The sequence below is a fragment of the Gavialis gangeticus genome, unplaced genomic scaffold (assembly GCF_001723915.1).
Source record: "Gavialis gangeticus isolate Ggan-Ray unplaced genomic scaffold, GavGan_comp1, whole genome shotgun sequence".
Lineage (NCBI taxonomy): Eukaryota > Metazoa > Chordata > Crocodylia > Gavialidae > Gavialis > Gavialis gangeticus.
Window position 1 is genome coordinate 13,104,983 of NW_017729001.1, and position 20,559 is coordinate 13,125,541.

At 37.9% G+C, this 20,559-nt stretch overlaps 1 protein-coding gene across 2 annotated transcripts in view; it reads left to right on the top strand.

The window, feature by feature from the left end:
- Positions 1-20,559, top strand: part of SPECC1L (sperm antigen with calponin homology and coiled-coil domains 1 like) — a 123,625-nt gene that overhangs the window by 86,575 nt on the left and 16,491 nt on the right. The window contains exons 12-15 of one of the 2 annotated variants that reach the window (XM_019506861.1): positions 475-558; positions 2,755-2,911; positions 6,741-6,788; positions 7,768-7,870. In XM_019506861.1, the coding sequence (XP_019362406.1) occupies positions 475-558; positions 2,755-2,911; positions 6,741-6,788; positions 7,768-7,870 (392 nt within the window). The remainder of the gene's footprint in view (positions 1-474; positions 559-2,754; positions 2,912-6,740; positions 6,789-7,767; positions 7,871-20,559) is intronic. The other variant, XM_019506862.1, reaches the window with a different exon arrangement.

The window sequence follows — 20,559 nt, forward strand, 5'->3', positions numbered from 1 at the left end:
GCAATTAACCCTGCCCCTAGCCCCCCCCCGCCCCCCCCCCCCCCACCAAAATCACATTTTTGGACCAGTGGGGAGCTCTACAGGCTGGATGGCATGGCTCCATAAACTAGATATGCATAACAGGCTGGAGGTTGAGCACCCTTGACTTAAAGTGTCTTTGTGCTAAAAAGGAATTTCTTGCCAAGCTTACTGTTAAATGAATCAACAGATTATAGCAGCCATGTCCAAATAAAAGGTTTAAGAGAGTAGAGTTTAAAGGATCATGAAATTTCCATGGTGAACTTTTTATGGCAAAAAAAAGTATGAACTTTAGCCCTCCTCCTAGATTGACGTACAATCAGTTAGTTGTTTGTCTCAACAAGATAAATGAACCCATTCTGTAATTCATAAATGGTGTCACAGCTTCCTCACTGATCATACCCATACAACTGAAATAATGTATTAGTAAATTTTTACTACTCATCCTTTGTTTAGAACATTTGTTGAGGACATCCTCTACCAGCAGACCAGCCTCGTTGCCAAGAGTACCTGCTATGGAAAGTGCCAAATCTATCTCAGGTAAATCTGCATATGGCTGCTAAATAAAAACTAGGGGTGCACTGATAGAGATTTTTGGGGGCTGATACCGATAGCCAGTTTTTAAGGAGGCATATCAGCTGATACCGATCAGGGGGTCAGTTTGCCTTTGATAAGTGCAAAATAATGTGTTGAGGTTTTTTTCTATTGAAAAGGATTCCATCTAATTTATACATTTAAAATGAGGATATAAACAAGTGTAATAATCGTATTAATATCAAATCGTGCAAGTGGAAGCTGTTGCAATGTAAGTTGCATCTTCATGCACTTGTACTGATGCAGTTGTAACAAAATCATTGCAGTGTTAATCCTGTCTCGCTGACAGTCACACTTGCAGAGATGTAGTTGATTTTGTGTTGCTACAGGAACAAACAGATATAATAACACATCTGTGCTTTTGATTGGCAGCTGCTTCTCCACTTCCAAAGCAGTTGAACATTTACATCTGTCCATAGCCCAAGACTGCTACTTTTTGTAGTAGAATGTTATAGACTAATTTATAAAATGAAATGGTTATTATGAGACATTTAAACAGACCCTTTTACAAGCCACCTCACAAAACTTCTACCATACTACAGGGTAAAGAGTGACCACAGTAAAGCCTTTTTAAAAATATGCTGCCACAACTGAAAAATATTTGCATGCGCTGCCAGTAAGTTTCAAGGTTAGCTCATATTGAAAATTAACTCCATTCTTATTTGGGTTAAAAGACCTCTGCGTTTTAAAAACCAGCTAAATTCTAGAACCTAAATATACAACTAAATCATGTATATATTTACTGAATTCCAGTGGAAAGCTTTAAAACAAGTCTTCACTGAGAAGTACTTGACATGAATATTGCAACATTTAGAACCTAAAATTATTTGAAATAAAAAAGTTTATTCTCAGTTAATCAGCTCTTACTGTCAAAGTTGATGGAAATTCTGAAAAACAAGGAAATAGTATATAAGTGGTAAAAAGCGTGCATTTTTTTTTAAGTTCTCAATCTTAGTTATGCAAGTAAGAACATATTTAAATCGGGATTTTAAACTGTTAGCAAGTTTCTGAAATACTTTTATATCCAAATCTGTGGTGTTTTTGTAACCAAAACTCACCGCTTACTCATTTATTTGAACTTTTTAAGTTTTAAAAGAGGAAAAACATTACTACACAACCATTCCAAGCTTTGATGTACATTCAGAATGTGGGGCTGGTATTAGTATCTAAACGGTGAACATGGTAAATCAGAGTAGTTTTTTCTCTAGAACGTGTTTGATTAGTCCTGGGTCATTTTTTAATTGGCGAACTTTTCATCAGGAAAATTTAACGCTGTCTGAATTTGTTCCAGGCACCTTTCATTGTTAATCAGAATCACTTTCTAACTTACGATAAGGCCAGCTGTCACAGCTGACAGGATTTCTTTTTTATATCACCTGCTAACTTTCACCCAGGTGTCTGCGTTTTTATTAAACGTTCAATATTTGAAAAGGGCTTTATAAAAATAAAATTAGAAAGTTTAGCACAGCTTAGCACTGGAATCACTTAGGAAGAAAGCTAAATGGTTTCATTTTATATAACCATTGTCTTCCTTGAGAGATCCCCTTACTGTCGGTTAGGGGTGATGTTAGAGCAGGGATTCTCAACCAGGAAGCTTCAGCACCGTAGGATGCTGTGAAATGTTTTTGTGGCACTGCAGGGTGCCATGCAATGTTAGCACTGTTAAGTGAATCATGTTTTCACACATGATGAAAGCAGAGATTTCAAATAGGAAATCATAGTGCTAAAAATATTCTGAACTGTTTTGATTTTTTTTTTTTGAGTTCTTTGGAACTGAAAAATTGGTCTAGTATTTTTCTGTAGTCAAAAAATGAGTGAAAACAAAGTTCTGGCATTTTCCAAGGTGTTCCACAAGTCCATTCAGGAAGCTTTCATTGCTTCAGATGTAGTTTTACCCTAGAAAATAATGGTAATTTTAGAAAGTTATTCCCTTCCTGAGATCCCTTTTGCCATTTAATTATTGCAGTTTCACACTCTTGAGGTCTAGCCTTATATATTTCTTGATGTACAAGCTGTGGTATGCATTTTAAGGGGAGAACTGGGGGTTGCGTTTTCAGGAGAAAGTGCATAACAAACGCAAGGACCGGCTTCGGTGGCTTTTTCTTTATAAATGATAACCTTGTGGGTATTTTTACCGTTCAGTGTCACGACGGAGCAGCGAAGAAATCAAGCGAGACATTAATGCACCTGATGGAGCATCTCCAGCCTCTCTCATGGCGATGGGTACCACCTCACCACAACTTTCCCTCTCTTCCTCTCCCACAGCATCTGTCACCCCCACAACACGAAGCCGAATAAGGTATAACTTCATTATTCAGTACATCATTAAACCAGTCTTAACTTTGGAGCTAGTAAATACTGTACTTAATATGAATGTTATTTAGGTCTGGCAGTCAACAGACAGGACTGACAATGATCCATGCTCTTCAATAACCTTTGCAACTTATTACCAACATGTTAAACTCAGCCAGGAGACCAGGTGCCTAGCGCAGATCAGCGAGCTGTATTGTCATATGCATAGAGTACAAAGTCAGGTTTAACAAGTTAGTTGTGGCATTCTGTACCCAACTCATTTTCAAGTTAGTTTATGGCCTGTATACCATATAGAGCAGGGGTTTTCAACCTTTTTGGGTCAGTGTACCCCCAGACGCGGAGCAGTGTACCTCTGGTGGCTGAACGCAGAGCTGGGGGGTTGCGGGGAGAAGGGTGGGGGTGCGCGGCCAAAGAGAAAGATCTCCACTGCAAGATATTCATAGCCTCCTGATCAGCCATGAATGAATAAGAGTTCCACCAGTGTTCCCTACCTAAATCAAATTGTAACTTTTTTTTAACAAATGCCTGGGTGCTCCTGTCAATGAACAGTCATAAGCCATCCTGCTGATGGTGACCAACTAGCTGACTAAGGAATAGCTGGTTTTATATCGGATATCCCAGAGAGAATATTTTCACTTCTCTAATCTTCTGTTCAATGACCTCAAAATATTTTACGTGTATTAGGCACCTATACGTGATCAGCAAGGCTGCTCCAATCCACTGTAATTACAATGTATTGGAGCAGACTCAGTTAATTGAGTCTGCTGGAACATGGTTATTACTGCACTCCAGTAGACTCCAGCATCTCACGTATCAGCATCCCCATGCTGAAAAATGGCAGCTGGGGCCCTTTAAAACTTGTTCAGTGAGCTTTAGTTGAAGCATCCCACTGTCATTTTTTAGCACAGGGATGCTGATACGTGAGACGCTTTGGGACTTCAATTAGAGCAGCTCTTGGAGCCGCTTTAATTAAAGAGCCCCCCTCCCGGAGAACATGTATGAACACCCACTGAGCCTCATGTCACTGATGTGGGTAAGTTCTAGTTTCACAGATTAGAAAGTGGTGCACCAAGTTTAAGTGATCATCTGACACTGTAGCTTATCAGCAGTGCTCTTGTATGCCAGAAAATTAAACCTGTTATATTCTGAGCCATTGGGAATTATAAAAATTACATTATAAAATTAAGAGAGTGTTTGCAGCTCTGGATATTATCCAAAACAATGGTTTCGCTTCAATTAAGTGAGACATACTTCAGTATAATGCTTTTATGTAGTCTTAAGTCTGTGGACTGGGTTGATGCATTATTTTGCGGGTAATGTACAACTAGCGCTTCAAGAAACCTCTGGTTGATATCTGGTCCCACAAGTAGGAGTTAAAAAAAAAAAAAAAAGTGAATTTTGTGTAAATTTAAACTTGTAATACCAGCAGGGTGTGTAAACCTGAGATTTTAACAGAAGTATGAAATTTTGAATGAGCCATAAATGGAGAATGATCTCTGCAGTTGGTAACTTCTCTGCCTGCATGAAGTAAAGAGTTGTTCACTGTAGGAAGAAAAATTGCTACCGTTAGAAGAGTGGGTTGGTCAGTGTGTGGGGAAAGTAGGGCAGGGAGAAGAATTACTTGTTGGGAATAGTCCCTGGATAATCTTTTGTTGGGCTTTTTAATATGCTGTGTGGCTTGCAAAAGTTTACAATAGTATGTAAAATAAGTTATTTAAGAAAATAAATCTCTGCCAACCTGTCCAGTAAATGCAGGCACACCCCTGTTCTGCAAGCGTAAGCCATAAATCAGTTCTTACATTTTGGAATACAGCTGACCTAATATATTCACTTATAAGATTTATATCAATCACAAAATGTTTTTCATTGTCTCCATACTATTCATTTTAATTTGTTTCCTTCAATGCTGTTTTCATAACAATAAGAACAAGATATAAACCATGTGCCTTACTGGAATTTGGGAACAGTCTGTACAGTTCCCTCATGGCTACACAGCATGTGTAGCATGAAGGGAGAGAACCTAAATTCAGGTTCTAGTATGCAGTCACAAATCTTGAGGGGTTAAATGTCTCCATTATCTTTTTCTTAAACTAAGGTGATATTGCATATTTTTTTATTCTAATCTAAATACAAGATTCCCAAATTTGTTCATTTAGTTGGCTTTTAAATTAACTCTCGAGTCTGGGCAGTTAAAGCATATGTACATTGAAGATGTATAAGCCAGAGTAAATTCCTTAGACTTCAGTCTAGCTACATGGTGCCTACCAGGTTAAATATGATCTATAGGTCAATGTTTTTTCTTTTTTTATAATGATGGATTTTTAAAAGTCTCTAAAGTAACTCTCTGTTTAAGCTAAAATACACTACTGAATTTACCTAAACCCAAGACAACTCTGAATTTAAGACAACCCCCCAATAATACAGAGAAAATTTATAAATGAGTTTATAATTTTCCATATATAGAAACTAATTGCTGAAGGGTTGTTTTAAATATTTCCCCCTCACTGCTGCAGCAGGGCAAGCAGGTGGCAGTGGGGAGCAGAAGCTGCAGAGGGGTGGGCAGTGGCTATAGGAGGACTCTGACCCCCAAGCCTAGGTTGGGGCCGGAGTCAGAGCCGCAGCAGCTGCCTTTGCCCTCTCTTGCCCCCTCCCCCACTTCTCCTTGCACTTCTCCTGCTTATTTTCTGGTCCAAGACAAGGACCTTTTTCCTTCATGTTAAATGGGGGAGGGAGGGAGAGGGGGACAGGATGACTCATCTTGGATTTGATTAAATATGGTAAATTATTTTCTGTCTCCCTCATGTGCAGTTGTAAGGAAAAGCCTGAAAAGAATCAAAACCCTAATGGCAGAATTTTAGGAATGTGGGCTAGACCCCAAGTTCAGGCCTCATTTCAATATTGGAATGTTTATGTAAGTAGTAAGATTTTTAAAAATAATATTCAATTTAACTTAGATTTACCAGATCTATTTAGAGATCTGCCAAGTCAGTATGGCTACTGATGGCTACTTTGAAGAATGTGCAACTCCTCTGCACTGCAGCCAGTCCATGGTCCGTTACTGCTTGCAACTTAACGACATTCCTTTCAGATGCATTTTGTCAGATGCATCCTTATTCCCCTATTATTTCATTTATTGAACTTATTTTTAATAGCTGACAACAGGTGGCATTTGAGCCACCTAGTTTTGAGCAACTCTGAAATGTTGCCAATTTCAATCAGGACTTCACATGACAGCAAAAAGGTGTGATTATCTTAACTATATTTAATTAGACTCTAGGAACTAATCTTTTTCATCTGGCACATGGAATTAAATTAAACATGGGTCATGTAGAACAATCATTAGTGCTGAGGTGACAGAATGTGCATGCAAAGCAATACAGGTTCCAAGAATAACTCCCTCCCTCCCCCCAAGGTTTGTGAAATCTATGCCTATAGTTTGCAAGAGTTGTCGCACTGGAGCACTTGTTTTCTTTTGGAATTGAACTGATTGGCTGGAAAGGGCTTGAAGCCAGAAAATAAGTCATTGGTATAAACTAGCTGCTTATAGAATGAAGGTATCCAGAAGGGGTAATTTTTATGATGCTGGCAGAGGGACCTAAGAATCTGTATAGAATTGTTTAAAAATTGGGAAATAAAGAACCCTCCATTACAGGGAAAGCTCAGAGTTAATTGATGTTTTTTTGTTTGGGGGTGGGGGGGTTCCCTCCAAACAGAGAACATTAGGGTTAACTGCGTAGACCTATTGGAGTATCTCTCTTTTTACTCAAGCTACATAAAACGTCATATCTAGACCTTTTTGTTGTACTTCATTTTAGTGCCTGCAGAAAGACATGCCTCAGTCACACTACCACAAGGGTGTTAATGTGAGTAATTAATCTAAGAGTTAATATTTTGAACAGTTTAACTATTAAAACCTAATATTGAAATTGTTAATGCAGAATTGTAGTATGCATTCACCAACCCAGTTGCACTTCTCCCTCTGCCTTTTATCATAGGGAAAGTAATTGTTTTCTTACTCAGCCTTCCCCTGCTCCCTCAATCCAGCCTTTTACTGGCTAAATAGACAAATACAACTGCACAAGGATTCTTGTATTCTTATTTGTCCTAATCAGAACGGTACACAAGATCATTATTGATGGGTTTGAATCTGTTATCTTAATATATTTTATTGAGACCTGATCAGTGTTTTGTTACAATCAATATTGCCTGCATATGAAGTAAATGAGTGACACTGTCCTTGATCCCTTCTTTTGAAAACTCCAGATATGGGGGCAGACAGTCTCTTAGCAATAACTTTGTTCTAACAGTGTTCCAAGTTACTGCTTTTTCAAGGTGACATTGCTAATCAAATGAGATGCAAAAGAGATACCATCAGTTTGTTTTTTTTAAAACAAAATAAAGTTGTTTGCATTAGCTTATAGTTCAAGCTGGAACATATTGTGTCCTGAGCATGTTAGCTTAAGGTTATATGTTTTTAGAAGAAGCCCTGTTTGTGTGCAGAGCCCTAGAAAAGAGGTTTAATTTAAAAATAATTAAGTAAATGGTAAGTGATTAGCACCAGTGGTGATAACTCTCAAAGATCTTAGTATGATCGCATTCAAATTTTTGTTTCGAGTGGACAATGGGTGAAGTGACTGCCAGCAAATCAGCTGATTTGATCTTGTCTAACAGAGAAAACTATGTGGGTTTAATTGGGCATATTCCATCCCTTAACTGGCATGCGGTGCCTTATTCCTGTCATTGAGAGAAAGGTACTCGCCTTGTTCAAATGGAAAAGAAAAACTTGCAGAAGGGAGCATGGTATCAAACCTTGCTGTTCTTTTCCTCCCCTTCTATTCTTAGGGAAGAAAGGAAAGACCCTTTATCTGCCCTGGCAAGAGAATATGGAGGCTCCAAAAGAAATGCCTTGCTGAAGTGGTGCCAGAAGAAAACAGAAGGATATCAGGTAACTGCAGACTGTTTAATGTAGCACACACATAGCTGCAACACATAAGTCTGCCAGTGGCATAAACCAGACTGCTCCACAGTTCACTGCATAGATCGCGATGAAACTGGTATGTGCTGTACTTTCTTGCAGGAACACATGCTACAAGTCCTAACCAAACTAGCATTAATAGTTACTTAGTCACTTTTCTGCATAGTGCAAATGTTTTTTTTAGAGGGGCAGCTCACCTCCCATTGAAGCAAGGCACTTGAAAATAATCAGCCTACAACTTACACATTTGAAACTTGGATACAAAATTAACATTTTAAGGCAAAGGTTTTCCAGATATTCCATCAAGATTAACACAAATGCATTTGTTAGACAAAGTGTTGAAAAGTAAGACGTTATTAATATGAATTTGTCTGTTTGAATGTTTCAGGATGTTGCCACTTAACCGTAATGTTTATAGGGATGGATTTTTCTTTCTTTTGCAAGATGCATTGTCTTGCGCATACTGTACTTGGCTTTCTACCACATTCTCAAATTTCTTTTCAGTTTGTCTAAATATTATCAGAACCTGAAAGAACTAACAAGATAGCTATTCAAAGTTCTTCTGTGATTACATTATTTTTTCCAAAGAATAGTGGATTCAGCAATGTGAACCAGGATGTTAATAGTCTAGGCATGATGTATTTGTTTGGTTAACGTGTACTGAAAGTGTTTGGAATTCCCAACACAGACCTCGGTTTAAAACCTTTTCTTTTTCAATGACTTCAAGCTCACAATACAGGAGGAAGCTGAAAGCCACAAAACAGGATGGTTGACCATCCATAGGAAGAGTCGTCTTTCAGTACAATGGAGAAGTTGTGCTATAAGCCCCAGGTGCCCCTCCCCCTCTTCCTGTGGCACGTCTGTACCAAAATTGGCTGTTTGAGTGTAAAATGCTTTGTGGAAAAGGTTCTTCCTTTCTCTACTTTCTTTTTTAAAAATGCAGGATGTTAAATCTTTCACTGTAAATTGTGTAAATCTAAATAGGAAAATATCTGAAGCTCCTTAAACGAATGATGCATCTGGCAGTTTACTTAACTCATCAGGACAACATTATAGAAAGTATTCAAGAGCTTTCCTTCTTTGGCCATTCTCTTGTTCATGTTGATTATCTGCTTATGATCAATCTTCATAGACCCTTGTAGCTGCTAATAGAAGGGGGGAGCAGCTGACAGCTAATGTACTTGCTTCCCTGACAGCTATTACGTGACTTTCTGCATGTGCTGCTGCTGCAGGACCCTAACATGTCATGTCTCTGAGCCTTACAAGCCTTATTTTATAGGAATAAACTTGCGCTATTAGGCTATATTAAGTTAGGTTTCGCAGAAGAATGCTATTGTTTAGACATCCACATTTATCATTTGCCTTTAAATTAGTTGTATAGCATTATTTGTTTTCAAGATCCCACACAAATTCAATTCTGTTCTACGTGAGTGTTGTTGTAATGCTATACATGTATCCTCAATTGTTCTCATTATGAGTACAGATTATCCAGCTTTTTGACATCTCAAGTGCATTATTAATTTAAAAAATAATTATTAGGGCTTCTGTTGGATGCCAAACCTTCATAAAGTTTTGTATTATTTTGACTTCATATGAAGTGAAGAACATTATGTGGTAAATTTGAAGATGAGTAATAGATTGATACAGTAAAACAGTATAAAAACCTCCAAAAGAAGAACATGTCACATTCCTATTATATGGTTATGATATTGCTCATCTTTGAGCAGAAACTTTCCCTCTGCTGGGATTTTTTGTTTTTGTTTCTGTACTTCAGGAAAATCAGACTTTGCACATGTCCCTTAATCTCAATATTTACAAATTGAGACCTTTGCATAATATATTAAAAATGGAAGGAAACTTAATTTTCATTGGTGGGAGCTGAAAGAAACCTGAAAAAAAGATTTGAAGAAAAGGAAAATGCAGCACAGAACTAGAACAAATACACATCTATCAAAAAAGTAGTGTTGTATTTAGGAAAGGAAACCCCTGGCTCTCCTGTTAGAATTAAAAATGCATAGACCCTGCCTGGAACATTGCTTAGAAGCAAACACAGAAAATACTTCAAGTGGTTCCTAAAAAGAGCTTGGAGCCCTGAAGTATTTGTAAAAGGCTGTTCATAAGGCAGGTGATTTCATGCCTATATTGTCCTGTCTCTGATGTCTGTTGTTGTTATTGAGTGCTATATCCCTTCCATCCCTGGTTACCCCCTTAAAACTACTTGCACATCAGGAACCATCTTTTTGAGGCTGTAATAGATCTAATTACTCTGTGTATGCTAACATGTTTTAGAGAAAATAATTCAACCAATGGTCTCCTGGTTTGACTAATGTAAAAAATGTAAATGCCACATCAGGAATTTCCAGGCATGACAAAATGGCCACAGATGGACAAGTGTACAGGCTGGGGTATATAGCCTACAAATTGAGGTGGCAACGGACTTTGAGTTGTTCAGAGGTGCCCAGAAATGTTAAAAATAACTGTCTAGGTTAACCAAAAGATGCAACACTTTTCAGTAACATACTCCAGGCTTTGTAAGTTGAAGGGAAAAAAAAACCACTTTTCAGAATCATCCAATCTAGGTTTTAAACTGTCCCAAAAGATTTAAACCCTGATTTATCACATAATAAAAACCTTCTACCACTTTTATCATGATTATCTTTCTGCTTTCATCCCAGCTGTATTGTCTCAAATTATATCATTTCCTATTGCAAAGCCAGAGCATGGCAGTTTGTTATAATTAGATCAGACCATAGTCTTAGTCTGAAAACTCTTCTGCTATATTTCTGATTATCCTTAAAGAATCAAAATCTTGGTCTTGGTCTTCTGATTTTTAACTTTATATTGTTGCACTAAGAAGTTAAATACAAAAGAGGAGAACTTCTGGTTCCTTGGTGGCCCGTTAACCCATTGGCACATCAATGAGAGTGAACATTCAAATCTTATCAATTCATATATTTTTTTAGTATATCTTTTTGCCACTTCAACATGGAGAGGTTTTTTTAGTCCAGCATCCCTGTGGTCAGTATTATACCTCTTCAGTCTCACTCTTGCACCTTTTATTCAGAAATGACTTTCTTTTTGAAACAGCTGTGGTTTCTTTCATTCAATACATATTGGCCAGAGTCTTGCAGATTTGTGAACCGATTGCCTATACCAAGAGCAAGAATTGAGAAATGTAGTTATTCATTTATATACTACTACAGCTGCTTGCTTATGGTAGAAGGGGTAGACCCACACAATGGCTTATTTTGGAATTGTTTTAGCTCTGGAGATCCTGCAATTGTTTGTTCCATTAGAGATACAAAAAGGTTGCATTTCTGGGTGTGTTTAAACCGTTGAACGCTTAATCAGACAAAAATAGCTAGATAGTCTTAATCCCTTTTATTTGTATGTAAAGTGCCCATAAAAAAGTTGTGGCCTGCAGATAACATAACACCTGATAAGAACAAAACTCTCTACAATCAGGCCACCCTTTAGCAGCCAGCAGCACACAATCAAGTACTAATCTTCTCAAAGGCTAGATGAATTAAATGAGCCTCACAGTTTTGCCTTCAGTGTTAATTTGAACTAAAAGTGATATTTCATGTTAGGGAAATTAAGGTACTTCATACCCTTGAGATTTGTGAAGATTCTGGGCTGACTGCTTGCCATTACAAAATATATATTTTATCAGAATATAAAGTGGAAGAGAAATAATTCTCAAATTATTTTTGAGAATTCTCTTTGTAAGCATCTCTTAACCCTTTAGGACAAGGTGGTAAAAGTTTGAAAATTTGTGGGTTGTATACCCTCCTTTGCAGGGGTATATGATAAATATTCGTTATGATTTGGCTAGAAAGGTTTTTGAATATTTATGGACATACTTACACACTTTGTACTAGACAATTGCTTCCATGTGGTAAAATGTTTCTCAGTCATTAATAAACACCATAGATAGTGACAGATAAAAAATAAAATATAACCAAATGGTATAAAATGAAATTTTTAAGTAAAAAATGATGGTGGAAAAGTTTTACGATAGTAAAACTCCTCTCCTCTCCTCTTTTTTGGAATGCATTATGATGTATTTTTATTCACAGTATTCTGCTTCACACATTGTGCAGCTTGTTGGAGCTCACTCAACAAGAAAGTAATATACGCATTGAATAGAAGTAAAAACTGAACAGCTCTTATTCACAGAGCCTCTGACCCTTGTGTAGAATGTATTATTTTATTCTGGAATTTCTTTTAAGAGAATGAACAGCCTACTATTACTGCATCCAAAACAATGAAAATAACGGAACATAGTTATTTTAATGCAAAAAATGGCAGGACTGCTTCTCTCTGCTGAGTTGTCATCTGGTAGTTGGATGTATGTGCAGTTTACAGAATACTCACGTGTCGAAGCTCTCCCTTGAAACTTAGATTCAACAGAATGCTCGGGGTTTGCTAAGGAAGAGAATTGCAGGTTGATGTAAAGGAAAAAAAACTGAGTAACATGTTTTTGTCTAGAACAGACCCAGAGGAGTAAGAGTGTTACCTATGAATACAGAGTTGGCCAACATAAATATATCTAAAATTGAGCACTAATGAACTTCAGATTTCTTGGACAGAGCAATTGCTTTAAAAGGGTGAGATTTTCCAAGGCCCATAGTAACTTGGGAGCAGAAGTCCTGTTGACTTGCAGACAGAGATGTAAAATAACTAGGATTTGATTACATGCAGGTCTTCTTCATAATTTAATCTTCTGATTCAAACAGTATACAAAGCCAAATACGGGATTTTCTGCAGAGAAAGACTCATCCTGGCTCCTCTAAAAACATGCAGTGTCATTAAATTGAGGCATTAAATCCCAGGTAATTTGAAAGTATAAAGCAGTCCACTCCAGCTGTCATGTAGCAGTCAAGCCTAGCTGTAATATAATTATTTGCATATTAAGTGTACAAGTAACGAGTCTAAAAAAGGATGCAGAAGTGTGCATTTCATGTTAAAATGAAGAGGACTACTAAATAGGATAGCTAAATAGGATCTTTATCAGTGGCAGATTTGCTGAACAGAAATAAATGTATTCAGTGTGTTTTGGATGTAAAAGACTTTACTTATAGAAACTTAATGCAAAAAAAAGTGACAGTTAAGCCCTTGCAAGGAAAGATTTATAACTTTTCTCACAGCTTTGGGCGTTTACATCCTCATTTCAAGAATTATGCAAATTCTTACCATAATCAGCACAAGGTTTTTCATACAGTAAACAGAATGCTGCTTCTTCAGGGATGGATATGCAGACGTTTGATATTATTTGAAGGGATGGAAAGGTTGAGCAATTTACAGCTAGTCATCAATATAGCTTCCTATTTTTCAAGTGGATCTTTTCAGAAACGTCACTTATTTAAAATTACGGACAAAAGCCACTTGTAATAATTATTCTTCTCTCCTACATTGCAATGATTAATTATTACAGGTATGAAGGTTACTAGGGAGCAGTCTTTATGCTGTATTTCTGTGAAGTCTTGCAAGGTAAATGGAATTGAATTGAAGTTTTGATAGAAGACCTCAAAGAGAATACCAAGATGCTGCAAGAAATGGACTGTATTTATACTGGTCTATATACAGTTCTGAAGAATGGTAATACTGCTTGGAGAAGCCATCTTTCAGATGATTTATTTACAGGAAAGACCTTGTCCGTTTGCAGTCATCCAAGATCTTATAACATTTTCTTAAATGCCAGGTGTGATGAATGGCATTTTGCCCTTCAGTTTCAAATAAAAAAGGTTCCCCCCAGTGCACTGTTTGTATGGCTTTCCCTCAGTTGCTTGAAGCAGCAGTGAAGGGGTGTGGCTGGGCCCCCAGGGCAAAACAGAAGTGACTGCTTACAGTTGCCACTGCAAATGCACAGCTGCCAGCAGTGGCTGCTTTTTTTAACCCTCCTTTACCCTTCCCAGTCAGCAGTGGGGGCAGCTACCCCTGTCAGCCTCCCCATCCCCCAGTTATGCCACTAGTTTAAAATAAGGGATTAATAATCTAAGTATATATTTCTGGGTGATTCTTAGAAGGGAATCAGAGATGGATTTAATTGTACATTCACATAATTTTGTTTCAGAGTTAACATACCTAGGAGAAATGGGGCAATTTACAGTTCTCAGAGCTGTTGTCCAACTTGGGAAGATCAACCGTCTTGCAGTTTATTCACACTTTAACATTTTTCTCAGCAGTAAGAACTAGAAATGTTCATCATTTGGTTCAAAGCTTGAATGCTGAAGAACAGTTCTTGGTTGAAGCTCTGGCCTCTGTATACATGGAATCTTGGGAACACGCTAGTGAGCCTAAGCCCTCATCTAACTTACTGGAAATATGTAGCGGAGGTTACAGCAGAGGTTATTGTCTAACTAGGGTGATTGGGATTCAGAGGATAACGGGTGAGGTACATAAGTTCAGAAGTATCTGTTAAAAAATTGACAATGGCTGTATGTGCTGTGAATTAATTGATGTCACCATGACAACTTTAATGGTCCTTACTCTTGAATGTAAACTCCTAACTTAATATCTATTAAAATATTTTATATCTACCTTTTAAGGGGACTGTGTAAGTAACTTTAAGCACAAAAGGGTACCTGGAGATAGCTTCAGTTTGTAAGTCCACACTATGTTAAACCTTGCGTATGTCACTTGCTACAAAGCTGTTTAGGTAAGCAATATATAGATTTATTTAATCAAGAAAGCATGCAGATAGAGCATAACGATTATTAAAATTAATTTGTTGTCACTAGACAGAAATGGAGGGAAAATGTTGCGTCATGAACATTGTCTGTCTAGAGGAGATGTTGTGACCCACTAGCAAAATTTACAAGAAAACTACTTGGATGTTTCAATGGACTGAGTATTTTCCTGTTTGAAAGAAATTCCTTTTAATGCTAAATTTAGCAGCTGTTTGAAAAGCATTCCCAGAATATTCTTCCACAAGCCTTTTTCTGAATTTTTTGTAGTCTCTTAAAATTGAGAGCACATTTCATAATTATTCTCAGGAGATTAACATCTTTAAGAGGAACGGTAACTGATCTGATGAATACCAGTCAGTCTGCTTCATTTCACTGCATATTCCAGTAGCCTTGAGAGTAGTATATTACTGTACAAATTATATGGAAAGATACTGCTTAACAAAAGGAGAAAGTAATAGGTACTTTTTTATGTATGTACTTACAGTTTTAAACTACATCTAGACATACTGACTTGTCTAATGTTGAACTTCCCATGTGTATTTGTATTTATTAATACTGACTTAAGTTATTTCAATGCATATTTTTAAAACTGTAAACAGCTATCAGAAACCTGGGAAATATTATTGCAGTTAGTTGCATTACTCAAAGAAAGAACACAAATTGGTTTAACATTGCCCTGCCCCCCCCCCACACACACACACCTTCCTTCACCTATGGAGTATCAAGGATATTTACTATAGACTTTCATAGATTTCATAGACATTAGGGCTGGAAGGGACCTCAAAAGATCTTCAAGTCCAGCCCCCTGTCCAAGGGGCAGGAAGTCAGCTGGGGTCATAGGATCCCAGCAAGATAAACATCCAAATGTCTCTTGAAGGCATTCAAAGTGGGTCTTTGAACCACCTCCAGTGGCAGTCTACTCCAAACCTTGGGGGCTCAGACAGTAAAGTTCTTCCTTATGTCCAGCCTGACAGTAAAGAAGTTCTTCCTGATGTCCAGCCCAAAATGGTCATGGAGGAGTTTGTCACCGTTCGACCTTGTGATCCCTTCGGGCATGCTGGTGAACAGATGTTCCCCCAGATCCTGCTGAGCAACCCTTATAAACTTAGAGGCAGTCACTAGATCATCCCTGAGCCTGCGCTTTTCCAGGCTGAACAGTCGTTTAGCTCTCAGCCTTTCATCATAAGGTCTGTTTTCCTGACCTCCGATCATATGTGTGGCTCTCTGGACTCAAGCTTCTCTGCATCCTTTTTGAATTGTGGAGCACAAAACTGGACGCAGTACTCAAGCTGCTTTAAAACTTTAAGTTTTATCACTTGCTTCTGGTCTCTGTCCAACAAAAAGTAAGCTGTGTGTTGCATCTTTTCATTGAAGAGCCTTAATTTTAAGATGTCTGTAAATCATTTAGTAACTGGATCATTATATAGAAGGTAGTGCTGAATACCATGAATACCTCACAGGTTTGGGCCCTATATAAAACTTTGGCAAGGATTGCCTTCAGAATGCTCTGTGGAGGAAACTGACATTCTTTGTAGATTGCATGGGCTATAAAGAAGGTGTTAGACTATATTCAGTCACTGTGCTATTAATATTGAAGCATTCTTGATTTTATGGTTGCTGGTTAAAGGAAAATGGCTAGATAAGAGCATGAGTTTCTGACTTTCTCACAGTATTGCTGTGAGGTAGAGTTAAATTGGGTTCAAGTGCCACATAGGCCTAACAGAGCTTGAGCTATTGAGTTTTTAATGTTACTTCACTTGGTTGTATTTACTGAAGATACCATTGTACCCTCACAGCTGTCCCATACTATACTGATGGTTTTGAAGAAAAAACTTTAGTTTGGGTTTTTGAAATGGTCATAGATGAAGAGAGAGAGCCTGTTTCTGCCAACCTATAGAGTTCTGACTCAGCAGACTAAGGGCATGTTTACAAGGTTGCCATCCCTTGCCATGCCCAGAAGTGCTGTCATGAAGCATGCATTACCCATTTGCTCTGCTTGTTATGCACGCAGTCTTGGAAGTGAGGCAAAGTACTCACCTTAGCATGGCTCAGTACGCATACAGTTACTCCATGGTGGCTACGTGATCTCATTTCCAGTATTTAACACATGCAAAGTGGAACAAGCAGGTGTGAAATTCTTCAAGGTGGCAATGGAGGCAAGTCCTTTGTGATACACAATTAGAGGCATTACCGCTTCAGTTGCTGACCATCCAGTCTTATACAGTCCCTATTACCAATGCTCTGCTTTATGGAAACAAGGCAAACAAATAATAGTTTATATAGCCAATAAAGTGGACGAACATTTAATAAGTTGTGTTAAATGTTCCCCGTTCATCAATCAAAATATTATTGCTTTCTATTTTGGCATACACACACTTCCTTGTGGTGACTCAGTCCTTCATTTTTTTTTTTTTGTTTCATCCCCTGTTATGCCAGAAAATTAAGTCTTTGGAGGTTTTCCAAAGGACATAAGATTTGACATATTAACTTTGTTTAAATATTATTTCTGCTGTCATAACTGCATTTAACCCGAGCTTGTCTGGCCTGTTTAAATGGGTAGGGAGTTCAAGCATGGAGGCAATCCCTTCTGAAGATGCTGCTTGTCTTTTGTGTTGTTAATTATGGTTAATGGTTACTGCATATTCTGTAAATGTTCTTATGACAACAGAGTGTAGATAATGAAACTAGACTTACTAACATTGCTGGTAATCCTGTTATGCTACACAGGCTTTTGCTTAAGTTCCTTGATTTTTGGGAACAAATCCCAAAACCTGGTGCATTTATCTTGCTAACCAAACACAGAATTATAAATTGCATTGGTGCTGTTCTTAATTCCATAACCAAAGAGCTAGTTTTTTGCAAGTTTAGGACTATTCATCAGTCTTGCTTGTTGGTCATCACATCAGGTATCAGCAGTGTAATTTGACTATGAAGAGATAAGTGTGTGTAATACCAGACTAAACACATCTTGAAAATAATCTTGAAAAATTGTGAAAATAGCATGACAGATTCATATGTCCTCAAGTAGACTCTACCGAAGGAACCTACCAAAAAGGGCTGTACAGCACAACCATAATGGGGTAAGGTGTATAAGCTAATTGAACTTGCTTTTTAAAATTGTCAGTAGATAAGAGAAGTTTTTAAAATGTGAAATTAGAGCATATTCTAAATTGTTCTACTTTCAAAGTAGCAAAGAATGGGAGAGGGGGATGGAAGCGAAAACTGTCAGCCTACAGCTTTATATAAGTAAAAATATTCTGGTCTTAAATAACGTTCCTTGGCCCTGGCTGGCTGACTTATTAAAGTATTCAGATGGCCAAAACTCATCTTTCCTCATCTCAAGTTACGGGGCTTGTGTAAAAAAGTTATTGAAAATGGTGCAAAGGAGGAAGGACACACTTCCTTTTTTCTATTTGGGTTGGATTCTAATGTAAGAGATGTCAGACCTGTTTTGTTTAATTAGGACAAAACTTAGAGCAAAGTATGAAGTTGTCTCATTACCCATAACTGCCTGAAGTATTAAAAACTTTAAAAGATTTCTTGAAAGGACAAACTCCTTTCATTTTTGTTTTGCCTGAATTGAATATAGAAAGTATTCAGAACAAAAATGCCAGTGGAACAGTTCATTTTCAATGGTGAAAGGTGAGCCTAACATGAATTTTGGTTTGCAATTTGCCTTCCTCTCCATCAGTTCATCCAATATCTGCTACCAACGCAACTGGGACTGCTGGGGACCCAAACATTTCAAGAAATGTTTTTGGTGTTCCCCTCCTTTCTCCACTCCTCTATGTCAGCTTAAATCAAGGGATTGAGAGCTAACTAATCCCAACTCAGAGTCTGGATAACTGCTTGCATTGACTGGAGAAGCGTGATTTTTTTTGCAGTAACCCATTGTAAGACTGGACATGCAAAGCAGACCAATTTTAGGGCTAGTTGTCAGGGGGTTTTTTCCTGTTAGTCCTCACAACAAAGATCAGTAACAGTCACTTCCCCCCTGGAGCCTGAAACGCACCTGGCTATAGCAGAATCTGGTATTAGCATTGGAGGTAGTCCCTACTGTCAGTAGCACAAAGGTAAGAGGAGAGGGGAAGAAGTTTTAAAGAAGGTAATCCCCAGGAGTCCAAGGGACAGTGCTGCAAAAGGCACGGGGGAAATGAAATGCAGCTCAGGATGGTATGCAGGATTGATTTAAGCTAGTGATCTGTGAAGTATGGTACCTTTCCACCAGCATTGTCAATATGGATGTATATGAGGAATCTAGAAAGAAAACCAGAAAACAGACTATACCAAGCAAATTGTTCATGAAAAAACGAAAATTCCTTCCTAATCTGTGTGTTATGCCATAAAGCATTAGATTTTGATTTTTTTCATCTAAATGTACGTTGTAGATAAAAGTCCATGAAGTTGCTGAGGTTGTGTGGCATTACTGGCTAATAAGAACAAGGTGTTTGTTAGTCCATGGGGGATTAGACCTCTACCACTAGTAAAACATTTTTGCTTTGTTCTTGAAATAAAGCATCGGGCTCCATTGCTCTGTCACTGTCTTCTAGGAGCTAGCTGAAAGGGATGTTTTCTAGAAACCTATAGTCAGAATTGTCCTAAGTAACTGAAATCCAACTTGGCTTGTATCAAGTGGTTTTAACAAAAGTTAGCAGAAGTTAAAGATAGAAAAGCTGAATTAGTTCAAGGAACAAGGTCTGCTTATATGACCCAAAGGCTGTGTTGAGATCACGTCTGGTAAACAAGAGGTGTGGGGCTGTAAGTTAATAGATAAAAAAATAACACGTTGGATATTTAGACTGAATTGGTGAATGAAATAGAGGTGATGTGCTTTTCTGGCCCCTTCCCCTGTTGGGGGTCCTTAATTTGATGCCAAGACACTGAAAGGAGTAAACTTTGCTGTTGTAGTCACTGTTTTGTTCAACTCTTCCCTGTAGTACTATATAATCCTCCCTAATACTGTTGGACCTTCATTTTGATCCTCAGAGATGTCTCGAACCACTGTAAGCCACAGAGAGGGACCCAGGTGATAGTGCATCCTCTGGCTTTGGCTAAATTCTGAACACTACCTGAAATGGAAAAGTGTTTATCCTTTCACCTATGCTCTGCTAAGACCTTTTTCTTCTCTAGTTTTCTTCTTTCATCCAAGTTAGTCATCCAAGACTGCATCTTTCAGTACGCTGGTGTGAATCTCACCAGAGAGGCAATTAAAAGCAAGTCTTAATTTAACTCATAATTTTCCCAGATATCAAAGCAGCCAGTTGCATAGTATACAAGGTGAAAGTGATAGTAATGGAAATAGAAGTTGCCTTTTCTGTCTTTGCTCTTCTTTTGTGTGCATCTGCCAAGAGGAGCAGAATCAGACTTCAATAACAGTAGCTCCAGCCCATCTCAAATAATTCCTTTTCTCCAAAAGTCTGTTATGCTATTTAAAAGACTATTGCTAAAATTAAAGCTATACTTGAATGCTTTAGCTGTGTTGCCATCTTGTCTGTATCTTTAATAAAAGGTTTAGAACTAATTTTAATCATTACAGTTTGGCATTGGGTTAAATATAGGTCCCTGTACTTGAAACCCCAAACCCTATCTAATTGTTTAATGTGTGGTGGTGGGCCTTTTGAGCCAGATCCAGAGAACTAGCTGATGTGCACCTTATTCCTTCAAACAACCTATAGGATCTAGCAGTGGAGTGAGCCTGAAGACAGCTCTGGGTATGTACTCTGAGGAAATAGGTCAGCCCATTTCATTGTTGCTTCATAGCTGCACATTAGAAACCAGGTGATAGGATTCAGGTGTGATGCTAGCCAGTAGCACTAGAGATATTGTTTAAGACCAGGTTCATAGACAAAGATAATCTGTCTTTTTTGCAATTACATAACATTCCATGTTAATTTAGAGCAGGAAGAGAAATGAGGGTGGTGGGTTAGTATATCACCTTTGTTTCAGTTTTTGAACTGTGTGAATCTA